Raw genomic sequence first — 13925 nt, forward strand, 5'->3', positions numbered from 1 at the left:
GCCCATTATGTCCACCTAAGAGGGCAGAAAAGTTCCAAGGTTCATCTGAAGTACGGCTCCTCTGGTAGTGCAACATCCCCCCGCAACGTCTGCTCAGATCAGTCATCTCAAGTTTCTGGAGTCTCGGGCATAGTTGCTGTTCACAACAACAGATGCACACAAAGAAACACACCATATTGATGCATAATCGCAGTTGAATGCAAATAAAATTCAGCGTGATGCAGGGGCTCAGTGGTGCCTCACAGCAGCAGGGACCCGGGTTCAATTCCCCCCTTGGATGACTGTATGGAATTTGCATGCTCTCCCTGTGTCTATGTTGGCTTTCTCCCACAATCCAAAGATGTGCAGGCTAGTTGGACTGGCCAAGCTAAATTGCTCACAATGTGTAGATTAGGGGGATGGGTCTGGGTGGGGTGCTTTGAGGGTCAGTGTGGACTTGTTGGGCTGAAGGGCCTGCTTCCACACTGTAGCGATTCTATGACTGAAAACCAGCTTTACTCATCAGGCCTTTGCGTTGTCCAAGCACATTTTATTTCAAATGATCAAGCTGTAAATGGTCAATAAAATGGTCACAGCCAGCACTGAACAAGTAATAAACTTTGCAAAATCTGAAATGCACTGAACTTCAAAACAGCTTGTGGCTCATCTTATAAATAAATATACAGACGTATTCACAATAAGGAGAATATCATTTATGGCAAGAAATCGCCAAACAATTAACATGGCAATGATTAACCTAACGCAACCAATTACTAGCCACAGGAAAATGACTACACCTTCAGGACAAAGAGAATGCACAGTGCAAAATGACACACTTCACTCAATGACTGCATGATACAGCCACAATCACCAAATCTGAACAAGACCAGCAATAAGAGAAGTCAAGAACATGCCTGGGAAATCTGGCATTTACTCTGCGAACCGCGCAGGCAGGATCTCTTCCCATTTTCAAGACCGGCTATGATAGATAAAATACTGCTGATGTGGAAAACTGAAGTAAGAACAGAGAAAATTAACAAGCCTGACAGTGTTAACTGAGTACATGTTTAGTGTTGTCATTGGGGATCTTCAGGACTCGAAGGAGATCGAGAGTGGGAGGTTTCACGTTGTTGAGTGAGGGGAAGAAGGATGTGAATGGTGTCTTTCTTTTTTGCTCAGGATGCCTCTCAGTCTGTCCCACTCACTCCTCCTCCCGATAAAAACCACCATTCGACAGCTCCTAGATAATAAAATGTGACTCTGGATGAACACAGCAGGCCCAGCAGCATCTCAGGAGCACAAAAGCTGACGTTTCGGGCCTAGACCCTTCATCAGAGAGGGGGATGGGGTGAGGGTTCTGGAATAAATAGGGAGAGAGGGGGAGGCGGACCGAAGATGGAGAGTAAAGAAGATAGGTGGAGAGAGTATGGGTGGGGAGGTAGGGAGGGGATAGGTCAGTCCAGGGAAGACGGACAGGTCAAGGAGGTGGGATGAGGTTGGTAGGTAGCTGGGGGTGCGGCTTGGGGTGGGAGGAAGGGATGGGTGAGAGGAAGAGCCGGTTAGGGAGGCAGAGACAGGTTGGACTGGTTTTGGGATGCAGTGGGTGGGGGGGAAGAGCTGGGCTGGTTGTGTGGTGCAGTGGGGGGAGGGGACGAACTAGGCTGGTTTAGGGATGCAGTAGGGGAAGGGGGGATTTTGAAACTGGTGAAGTCCACACTGATACCATATGGTTGCAGGGTTCCCAGGCGGAATATGAGTTGCTGTTCCTGCAACCTTCGGGTGGCATCATTGTGGCAGTGCAGGAGGCCCATGATGGACATGTCATCTAGAGAATGGGAGAGGGAGTGGAAATGGTTTGCAACTGCGAGGTGCAGTTGTTTGTTGCGAACTGAGCGGAGGTGTTCTGCAAAGCGGTCCCCAAGCCTCCGCTTGGTTTCCCCAATGTAGAGGTAGCCGCACCGGGTACAGTGGATGCAGTATACCACATTGGCAGATGTGCAGGTGAACCTCTGCTTAATGTGGAATGTCATCTTGGGGCCTGCGATAGGGGTGAGGGAGGAGGTGTGGGGACAAGTGTAGCATTTCCTGCGGTTGCAGGGGAAGGTGCCGGGTGTGGTGGGGTTGGAGGGCAGTGTGGAGCGAACAAGGGAGTCACGGAGAGAGTGGTCTCTCCGGAAAGCAGACAGGGGAGGGGATGGAAAAATGTCTTGGGTGGTGGGGTCGGATTGTAAATGGCGGAAGTGTCGGAGGATGATGCGTTGTATCCGGAGGTTGGTGGGGTGGTGTGTGAGAACGAGGGGGATCCTCTTAGGGCGGTTGTGGCGGGGGCGGGGTGTGAGGGATGTGTTGCGGGAAATACGGGAGACGCGGTCAAGGACGTTCTCGATCACTGTGGGGGGAAAGTTGTGGTCCTTAAAGAACTTGGACATCTGGGATGTGCGGGAGTGGAATGTCTGATCGTGGGAGCAGATGCGGCGGAGGCGGAGGAATTGGGAATAGGGGATGGAATTTTTGCAGGAGGGTGGGTGGGAGCAGGTGCATTCTAGGTAGCTGTGGGAGTCGGTGGGCTTGAAATGGACATCAGTTACAAGCTGGTTGCCTGAGATGGAGACTGAGAGGTCCAGGAAGGTGAGGGATGTGCTGGAGATGGCCCAGGTGAACTCGAGGTTGGGGTGGAAGGTGTTGGTGAAGTGGATGAACTGTTCGAGCTCCTTTGGGGAGGAAGAGGCGGCGCCAATACAGTCATCAATGTACCGGAGGAAGAGGTGGGGTTTGGGGCCTGTGTAGGTGTGGAAGAGGGACTGTTCCACGTAACCTACAAAGAGGCAGGCATAGCTGGGGCCCATGGCCACCCCCTTAGTCTGTAGGAAGTGGGAGGAGTCAAAAGAGAAGTTGTTGAGTGTGAGGACGAGTTCAGCTAGGCGGATGAGAGTGTCGGTGGAGGGGGACTGGTCGGGCCTGCGGGACAGGAAGAAGCAGAGGGCCTTGAGGCCATCTCCATGCGGAATGCAGGTGTACAGGGACTGGACGTCCATGGTGAATATGAGTTGTTGGGGGCCAGGGAATTGGAAGTCCTGGAGGAGGTGGAGGGCGTGGGTGGTGGCACGGATGTAGGTGGGGAGTTCCTGGACCAAAGGAGAGAAAATGGAGTCCAGATAGGTGGAGATGAGTTCGGTGGGGCAGGAGCAGGCTGAGACGATGGGTCGACCAGGGCAGGCAGGTTTGTGGATTTTGGGAAGGAGATAGAAACGGGCTGTGCGGGGTTGGGGAACAATGAGGTTGGAGGCTGTGGGTGGGAGGTCCCCTGAGGTGATGAGGTCATGAATGGTGTTGGAGATGATGGTTTGGTGCTCGGGTGTGGGGTCATGATCGAGGAGGCGGTAGGAGGTGGTGTCGGAGAGTTGGCGTCTGGCCTCGGCGATGTAGAGGTCAGTGCGCCATACTACCACTGCGCCACCCTTGTCTGCGGGTTTGATGGTGAGGTTGGGGTTGGAGCGGAGGGAGCGGAGGGCTGCCCGTTCTGTGGGGGAGAGGTTGGAGTGGGTGAGAGGGGTGGAGAGGTTGAGGCGGTTAATGTCTCGACGGCAGTTGGAGATGAAGAGGTCGAGGGAGGGTAGGAGGCCTGGGAGTGGTGTCCAGGAGGAGGACTTGTGTTGGAAGCGGGTGAAGGGGTCAGTGGAAGGAGGGTTAGGTTCCCGGTTGAAGAAGTAGGCGTGGAGGCGAAGACGGCGGAAAAACTGCTCTATGTCCGACCGTGACTGGTATTCCTTGATGTGTGGTTGTAGGGGGACAAAGGTGAGCCCCTTGCTAAGGACTGACCGTTCGTCCTCAGTCAGTGGGAGGTCTGGGGGGATGGTCAAGATGCGGCAGGGCTTAGTGTGGCTGTCTCCTCTGGAGTTGCTGGCTGTGGAGGTTGTGGGTGGAGCGATGAGGTCGTCGGCCGTGGGCGGGGTTTCGCCAGCGTCGGCCGTGGGCGGGGTTTCGCCGGCGTCGGCCGTGGGCGGGGTTCCGTCGGCGTCGACCGTGGGCGGGGTTCCGTCGGCGGTTGGAGGATCGCTTGGTATAGCAGGGCAACTCGAAGTGTACACCGTGCTCCAAAAGTGGCCTCACCAACATCCTGATAAATCTTTTCTGAACCATCTCCAATTTAATATTATGCTTGGTATAGCAGGGCAACTCGAAGTGTACACCGTGCTCCAAAAGTGGCCTCACCAACATCCTGTACAATCTCAACATAATGTCCCAGCTGCTATACTCAAAGGCAGCAAAAACAGAAATTGCTGAAAAAGCTCAGCAGGTTAGGCAGCATCTGTGGACAGAAGTCAGAGTTAATGTTTCAGATCGAGTGGCCCTTCCTCAAAACCCCAAACTCAACCCAAAACATCAACTCTGATTTCTCTCTGCAGATGCTGCCAGACCTGCTGAGCTTTTCCAGCAATTTCTCTTCTTCTTTCTGATTTATGGCATCTGCAGTTCTTTTGGTTCCAATACTCAATGGTCTGAATAATGAAGGTAAGCATGCGAAATGTCTTCTTAGCCACCCTGTCTACCTGTGATGCAAATTTCAAAGAACTATGTACCTGAACCCTTGGTATCTCTCTGTTTGACAACACCACCCAGGGCCCTACCATTAACTGTATAAGTCCAGCCCTTGTTTCTTTTACCAAAGTGCAACACCTTGCATTTATCCAAATTAACCACCATCTACCACTCCTCAGCCCATTGGCCCAATCGATCACAATCCCTTTGTAATCTTTGTCTCCAGCAAGATAGCGGTGGTGGGGAGGGGGGGGGGAACTAACATCTTTTCTTACTTTCCTTACTCACATCCACTTTTACTTAAGCCCACTACATGGGAAAACAGTTATATATTTTGCATTTTGTCATATTTACACATGGTGCAAATATTTCCATACTGCACTGTAGCACAGATAGGTCAGGGTGTTAGTCTGGCATTAGTTGTGTAGCAACCAAAGAGCAGTACAGCACAGGAGCAGGCCCTTTGGCCCACCAAGCCTGCACTGCCACATGATGCTTTATTAAACTAAAGCTGTTTGCTCCCTAAGCGTCCACATCCCTCTACTCCTGGCTAAACATCATTATTGTATCTGCTTCTACCACTTCCTCTGGGTAGCACATTCCAGGCACTTACTACCCTGTGTGTAAAATGTTTGCCTCCTTTAAACCTTCCCCCTTTTTTACAACAAACCTATGTTCCCCTGGTAATCGACATTTCTATCCTGGGAAGAAGACTATCCATTACTCAAATCATTTTGTAAACTCCTATCAGGATCCCCTCAGTCTCCGACACCCAAATGAAAACAAATCAAGATTGCCCAATCTCTCCTCCTAGCTAATACCCATCAAATGAGGCAACACTTCCATCCCTCTCCAAAACCTCCCCATCCTTTTGGTAGCATGGTGACCAGAATTGTACGCAATATTCCAAACATGGCCTTACCAAAGCTCTATACAACAGCAACATGACTTGCCAATTTTTATACTTTATGCCCTGGCCAATGAAGGGAGGCATGCCATATGCCTTCTTGACCAACTTTATGCACTTGTGTGGCCACTTTCAGGGAACTTTGAGCCTTTATGGTAATGTTTCTATGGGGTCCTGCCATTTACTATATACTTCCCTCCTGCATTAGACCTTTCGAAATGCATCACCTCATATTTGTCTGGATTAACCTCTATCTGCCATTTCTCTGTCCAAGTCGCCTTCTGCAATCCTCCTCACTATCCACAGCTCCTACAACCTTTGTGTTAGTTGAAAACTTATTAATCAGATCACCTATAATCTCCTCCAAATCATTAATGCATACATTATAAACAACAGGGGTCCCAGTACAGATCCCTGTGGAACATTACTGGTCACAGATTTCCAGTCAGAAAAGTATCCTTCCATCATTGACCCCTGTCTTCTATGACTAAGCCAGATCTTACCAGCTCACTGTAGATCCCATGGGACTTCACTTTTTGTATGAACCTGTCATGCGGGATCTTGTCTAAAGCCTCGCTAAAATCCACATAGTCAACTTGCAGCACTACATGGCCTTCAACAATCATCTTAGTCACTTCCTCAAATAACTCATTTAAGTTTGTGAAACCGGACCTCCTTTCACAAAACCATGCTGCCTATCGCTAATAAGTTCATATTTTTTCTAAAAATGTGAATAAATCTTGTCCCTCAGAATCTTTCCCTACCACAGGAAGGCAGGGCTCATTGGCCTGTAATTTCTCAGATTATCCCTGTTGCTCTTCTTAAACAAAGGAACATCCTTGTCTTTTCACCAGTCTTCAGTGATCTTGCCTGTGACTGAAGAGGATACAAAGACTTTTACAAGGTCCCAGAAATTTCCTCCCTCACCTCCCTCTGTGTTCTGGGATGGATCTCATTAGGTCCAGGGAATTTGTCAAACTAATGCTTTTCAAAACACCCAACAACTCCTCACTTCTTATATTATTATGCCCTCAAATCTCAATTTACCCCTCTCTGGACTCACCATCCACTATGGCCTTCTGTTTTGTGAATAGTATTTATTAAGGACCTCACCTACATCTTATGGTTTCATGCATACATTTCCTCCTTTGTCCTTAAGTGGACCAACTCTTTCCTAGTTACCCTCTTATGTCTTACGCACACACAAAAAGCCTTGGGATGTTTGCCAAGGTCATTTCATGGCACTTGTTTAATTTTGTTCCTGCTTTCTTTAAATTCCTCCAGGGCTCTGCGTTTCCTCGACCTTACACATGCCTCTTCTTTTCTTTCTGACTAAGCTCACAATCTCTTTTGTCATCCAATTTTCCCAAATCTTGCCATCCTCATCCTTCACTTTTACAGGAGCATGCTGGTCCTGAACTCTAATCAACCGGTCTTTAAAAGATTCCCACCTGCCAGACAAAATCCCAAGAATTGTGGATGTTGGGAAATCAGAAACAAAACTGGAAATTACTCAAAAAATTCAGCAGATCTGGCAACATCAATGGAGAGAAAGCAGAGTTAACATTTCAGGTCCAATGGCCCTTCTTTAGATCATGTGGATTTACCCTCAAGTAGCTGATCCTCGTCTGCTATGACAGTTCCTGCCTAATATTGTCACTGTAAGCGTGTCCCCAGTTTAGTGTTTTCATCCAAGCTCTACTCATCTTTATATTGTATGGCTCAGTGGTTAGCACTGCAGCCTCACAGCGCCAGGCACCCGGGTTCGATCCCACCCTCATGCGACTGCCTGCGTGGAGTTTGCACATTCTCCCCACGTCTGTGTGGGCTTCCTCCCACAGTCCAGAGATGTGCAGGTTAGGGTGGATTGGCCATTTAAGAAAAATGTGCCCCAATACTGTGCAGGTTAGGTGGATCAGTCATGGTTAAAAACCCTGTGTAAGGATTATGGGGATTGGGTGGAATAGTCTTTGGAGGGTTTGTGTGGGCTGAATGGCCTCTTTCTATACTATCGGATTTATCTGAATTATGGTCACTTTTCCTGAAATGCTGCCCCACCAAAACTTTGATCACCTGGCTAGGATCATTCTAGTATGATCCCTTCGCCAGTTGGGCTATTTACATATTCCTTCAAGGAACCTTCATGGATAAACCTAACAACTTCCACAACCCCAGCCACCACTCAAGCCCCTGGCACTAAGGGAGTCCCAGTCAATATCTGAGGAAATTACTGTGGTAATGCTGTTGCTTCAATGTTTTGCTATAATCTGTCCATATATCGGTTCCCCTGTGCCCCAGTTGCTGTTGGGTGGCTTGTAGAACAATTCTATCAGAGTGACTGCACCCTTCCTATTCTACCCATTATGCCTTGCTGAATGAGCCTTCCAAGGTATCATCCCTCAATACAGCTGAGATATCCTCCCTAATCAGTATCACTACTCCCCCAACACTTTTACATCCCTCTCTATCTCACCTGAAACAACTAATTGAAGGAATATTGCTGGATCAAATGTAAAGGTTCTTCATTCTGCACCTACTTCATATCCCTCAAATTTTGACCTGACCTCAGGATACTTACAGACTTCCATTCTGAGAGTCTGAAACATTCTGATAAATGGTAAGCTCACACAGGTTTGAAGTTTGAGTTATACAGTACGGAAATAGGCCCTTCGGCCCAACTCGTCCATGCTGACCAAGTTCCCCAAACTCAACTAGCCCTATCTGCCTGCATTTGGCCTATATCCCTCCAAACCTCTCCTACCCATGTACCTGCTGAATCATCTTTTAAATGTTGTAACTACCACTTCCTTCTGGCACATCATTCCACACGGGCACCACCCTTCATGTGAAAATGTAATCCCCTCAGGCCCCTTTTAAATATTTCCCCTCTCACCTTAGAACTATTCCCTCTCGTTTTGAACTCCCCCATGCTGAGGAAAAAGCCCTTTGCCATTCACCTTACCTTTACCCCTTGTGATTTTATAGACTTCTAAAGGGTCAGCCCTCAACCTCCTACAGGAAAATAGTCTCAGTTTATCCAGAACAAAAGCAAAGTTGCTGGAAATGCTCAGCAGGTCTGGCAACATCTGTGAAGGAGAAAACAGAGTTAACGTTTCGGGTCCGGTGACCCTTCCTCAGAACCGATCTGAGAACTAAACTTAGTTTATCCAGAAATAGATTATTAATAAAATCAAAACGAGGTGCTGTGGATGTTGTAGATCTGAAATAAAAACTAGAAATGCTGAGGCAGCGTCGATGAAAAGTGAAATCCAGACGAAAACCAAAGGAAATATTTTCACAGTTCCTCTCTCCACAATTGCTGAAGGTTCTGAGTCTTTGTGTCTTTATGAAAGTGAAAGCAACGAGTTTCCATTGTGTTAAACGTTTGCCGTAACCTCAGAGAGGATTTACACTGAGCTTTTACACTCAATTTCCAGGCTTTCACAAGTTCCAGCCCTTCTGGTGGTGGTCAACTTGACGTGGGAGATGGATCTGCTCTTTGTCATCATGCCACACAAACGCTCTTGGAAATTCTTTGTGAAGAACAGGAGCAGTAGAGGGTTGATGCAGCTGTGGGCATAGCTCAGACAAATACTAATGTGATAGACATAAAGAAACAGCAAGGTCGAGTTCACAGAGGTTAGGTTAAGCACCTGCATCACATGAAAAGGCAGCCAACAAACCAGAAAGACAGCTATCACCATGAGAACAGTTTTGGTTGCCCTCTTTGCCTGCACTGACTGTTTTCTACCCACTCTTCGGAGTGATTTAAAGACGTGAAAGAGAGTCATTGAGTAGAAAGTGATTATAATAATCAGAGGAATGATAAATCCCAGTATGGACTGATACAGTGTATACCAGTACATATCCTTTGCTCCCGAAGGTAGGTCCAGGGCACATATTTCTGAGGCTCCAATCTGGATAGTCCTGGCGTAAAGCATGACTGGGATTGTTAATAACAAGCTGCCAAGCCAAACGAGAGCATTCACAAGCACTGTGCGGCAGATGGTCCTTTTCTCTGTGGTGGGATGGACAATTGCAATATACCTGTTGAAGAACAAAAGAATTCATTTGTTATAGTTAGAACACAGGGCTTACTTACTAAACTATTATAGTAATTTGCTTCATGAGCAGAGTGAAGGAGAGATGTCATGTGCTTTTTCTATTTCTGAGCCCCTCAGTCACCCCTCTCTCCGGTTCATTTTTACCCCACCCTCTCACATGTTTCTGGTGCCCTGGAGGGAGGGAATGGCCTAGTGGTATTACCACTGGATGGTTTATCCTTTCACCCGAATAGCATTCTGAGGACCCAGGTTCAAATCCCACCACAGCAGATGGTGGAATTTGAATTGAATTTTTAAAAACAAATCTGGAATTAAGAATCTAATGATGACCAAGAATCCATTGCGGATTGTTGGAGGAAAACCCATCTGGTTCACTAATGTCCTTCAGGCAAGGAAACTGCCATCCTTACCCGGTCTGGCCTACATGCGACTCCAGACCCACAGCAACGTGGTTGACTCTGAACTGCCCTCTGGGAAAATAGCGATGGGCAATAAATGCCCTAGCCTGCGGGGCCCTCATCCCATGAATGAAAAAGGGAGGGAAAAAAAATTTGGAACCATAAACAAAGTGGAGTCAAGCCATTCTGTAGAGATCTTGTACAACTAATTGACTTTTGTAATCAAAGTCTCAATGCATAAAGCGCGCAGAACGTGCAGATTTCAGTATGGTCGCAAGCCAACCCTCTACCCATTGACCCCATCTACACTTCTGGCTGCCTCATAAAAACAGCTAACATCATCAAAGACCCCTCCCACCTCGATGAGAATCTCTTCCAACCTCTTACATCGGGCAGAAGATACAAAAGCTTAAACACACGCGCCAACAGATTCACCAACAGCTTCTCTCTTGCTGTCATTAAACTTCTGAATGGATCTCTCAAATTTTGTATCCAACGTCAATTTTGCTCTCTGTGCACCTTCTCTGCAGCCTCCCTCCGCACCACTCACTCTGTTTTATTACCGTAGTGCACTTTGAACCGTATGATCTGCCCTGTACTGCATGCAAAACAAAACTTTTCACTGTATCTAGATACATGAGACAATAATAAATCAAACCAAATCCAACAGCCATGGCTGTGTCAGGTAATTGCACACAAACTGGTCATTCATATGATGAAGCCAGCTCTGCTGTGAATCTGTTGGCGCGTGTGTTTAAGCTTTTGTATCTTCTGCCCGATGTAAGAGGTTGGAAGAGATTCTCATCGAGGTGGGAGGGGTCTTTGATGATGTTAGCTGTTTTTATGAGGCAGCCAGAAGTGTAGATGGGGTCAGTGGGTAGAGGGTTGGAAAAAAAATGAAAGAACTGTGGATGCTGGAAATCAGAGACAAAAGCCAGAAAATGCTGGAAAAGCTCAGCAGGTCTAGCAGCATCTGTGGAGAGAAATCAGAGTTCACGTTTCAGGTCAAGCGACCATTCCTCAGAACAGGTGGTAGCTAGGAAAATTTCAGTTTATATGTAGAAGATAGGGTAGGGGAGGGGCTAAGGAGTAAAGGGTAGGTGGAGATAGATCCCAAAGAGAGAGAACAGCGGTTAGACAGACAAAGGAGTGGATAATGTCAGCCTTCCTGTTCTTCTGATGCTGCTTGGCCTGCTGTGTTCATCCAGGTCTACACCTTGTAATCTTGGATAACAATCCAGCTATGAGGGTGAATAGCTGTTAGTGGCTAAAAATGGGTTGTGTGTAATAGCAGACTATGTGATAACAAGGCCTGGTGTGTGGGGTTTGGCGTAAGGACATGGGAGAACACAGGCTCTAAAGTAATTGAACTCAATATTGAGTCTGGAGGGCAGCAGGGTCCCCAGGAAGAAAATGAGGTGCTCTGTTGAACCTGGTCCTATGTATTATCAGGACAGCAATAATATTCAAAAAATAATCACAACAACCACATTCAATAATAATCTGATAAACAAATGGGGGCATTTTGCACTAACAGTGATGCGTTCAATTGTTGCATGATTCCTGGTTTCACTTCCAAGTTTAAAAATGGCAAAAATATTCCAGACAATTAGCACCGACTTATTCATCTACAGTAACATGTTATGTTCGTCCACACAAGTGGATAACAGTATAAAGTACACTTTGCAACTGAATGTTAAATACTTTCTTGCTTTAAATTGAAATTGACCACACTCATGTATGTCACGCTTAGAGCAAATCAAGAAGTGCAAAATGTTGCAGCTGCTAGGAAAATGACGCAACATTTTTCTTCAGGCTTACGTTTTGGATTTCAGTTGCAAAAATAAATGTTGTTGGAAAGCTGTTCTTGAACCTGTTGGCGCGGGTGTTAAAACTTTTGCATCTTCTGCCCGATGCAAGAGGTTGGAAGAGATTCTAACCAGGGTGGCAGGTCTGGCAGCATCTGTGCAGAGAAACTGCAGTTAACATTTCGTCTGTCTAGTTCTGACCACCCTGTTATAGCGAGGGTATTATCAAACTGGACCAGGTTCAGGAAAGTTTTACTACGATGTTGCCAGGAATGGAAGGTTTGAGATATAAAAGTAGACTGAAAGACTGGGACCTTTTTTCCACTGGAGTGTTGATTTCTGAGGGGGGTGACCTTATTGAGGCTTATAAAATCATGAGGTGAAAAACAAAGGTCTTTTGCCTAGATTAGGGGAGTGCAAAACAAGAGCTATATTTTTAAGGTGAGAGGAGAAAATTGAAAAAAAAAGACACAAGGGACAACATTTTTACATGGGGGTGGTTTGTGAGTGGGCAGAACTTCCAGAAAAAGTGGTGGATGTGGGTACAATTACAAAGTTTAAAATACATCTGGATAAGTGCATGAATGGGAAAGGTTTGAAGGGATATGGGCCAAGCACAGGCAGGTGGGACTAGTTTAATTTGGGATGATGTTTGACATGGACTGGTTGTACCGAAGGGTCTGTTTCTGTGCTGTATGACTCTGTGACCCGACTCTATAAGAGCATTCATCAACTCGACACCACAGTATTAAAACAAGACAATAATCATAAGTTAGAAGCAACAATGCTTTCAAAATAACGGGCACACATTCCTCAGAATCACAGAAGTGTTGCACTTCTGGAAAAGGCCATTCACCCCTTTGTATCTGCGCTGGGTTCTGGAAACAAAATCGATGCCAAACATCTGCTTTTTCCCTGCCTCCTCGCATATCGTCTCCAACTAAATAATTGTCCAGTTCCCTCTTGCATTCCACACCCCAACTACACACTGTGCGAAGTAAAAGTTTTCTCTTGCATTATATTTGTTCCCTTCACAAATCAGTTCAAAATTTATACTCTCCAATTCTTTTTCCTTTTACAAGTGGGAATAGTTCAACCCTATCTACTCTTATCTAGTTCACTGGTGATTTTGAAAACCTCGAATAGATCTCCTCTTAGTCTTCTTCTGTCCAAAGATAACCATCCCAACTTATTGGGGCATCACAGTGGCTTGGTGGTTAGCATTTCTCCCTCACCTCGCTAGTGACCCAGGTTCAATTCTACCCTCGGACTACTGTCTGTGTGGAGTTTACACATTCTCCTCAAGTCTATGCAGGATTCTTCCATGTGCTGCAGTTTCCTCCTGCAGTCCAAAGATGTGCAGGTTAGGTGGATTGGCCGTGGGAAATTGCTCCATAGTGTCCAGGGGTGTGTAGTTTAGGTGGATCAACTGTGGTAGATGCAGGGATTGGCTGGGATGCTCGATGGATGGGTGGGATGGGCTGAATGGCCTGATATCCACACTGCTGGAATTCTATGATTTCCTCGCTATCAAAGTTTCTCATGAGCAGAACCATTCTTGTAAATTGCTTATGCACACAGTCTCTCGTGTATTCATACCCTTCTATAATGTGGCACCCAGAACTGTACACAATATTCCAGCTGAGGTCGAGCTAATGTCTTATACAAGTTTGCTCTTGTGCTCTATGGCCCTACTAATCAAATTGAGGAAACTGCATGTTTAATTATATTCCCAAGTCCTTCTGCTTCTGAAACCCCTTTATAATTTTACGCCTTATTTTATGTTGTCTTTCAATGTTCTTCAAACCAAAGTGCATCAGCACACATCTCTGCATCGAATCTCATCAGTGACTGACTCACCTACTCCAAAAATTTAGAACATAGAACTGTACAGCACAGGAACAGGCCCTTTGGCCCACAATGTTGTGCCAAACATGACACCAAATAAAACTATTCCCTTCTGCCTGTCCTTAGTCCATATCCCTCCATTCCTTTCATTACCATGTGCCTATCTAAAAGTCCCTTAAATGCTCCTATTGTATCTGCCTCCACCACCACCCTGGCAGCGCAGTTCGGAAAATACCATGCTCTCTGTAAAAAACTTGCCCCTCATATCTCCTTTGAACTTTGCCCCCTCTCACCTTAAATGCATTCCCCAGAGTATTAGACATTTCAAGTTTGGGAAAAAGATTCTGACCATCAAACCTATCTCTGTATCTCATAATTTTAC

At 46.4% G+C, this 13925-nt stretch overlaps 1 protein-coding gene across 1 annotated transcript in view; it reads right to left on the reverse strand.

Annotated features, from left to right (window-relative positions):
- Window positions 1-8633: 8633 nt before the first annotated feature.
- Window positions 8634-13925, reverse strand: part of mchr2b (melanin concentrating hormone receptor 2b) — a 58200-nt gene continuing 52908 nt past the window's right edge. The window contains exon 2 of the mRNA XM_048543904.2: window positions 8634-9472. Coding sequence (XP_048399861.2) covers window positions 8833-9472 — 640 coding nt within the window. The 3' untranslated portion in view covers window positions 8634-8832. The remainder of the gene's footprint in view (window positions 9473-13925) is intronic.

This window comes from Stegostoma tigrinum, chromosome 13 (assembly GCF_030684315.1).
Source record: "Stegostoma tigrinum isolate sSteTig4 chromosome 13, sSteTig4.hap1, whole genome shotgun sequence".
NCBI lineage: Eukaryota > Metazoa > Chordata > Chondrichthyes > Orectolobiformes > Stegostomatidae > Stegostoma > Stegostoma tigrinum.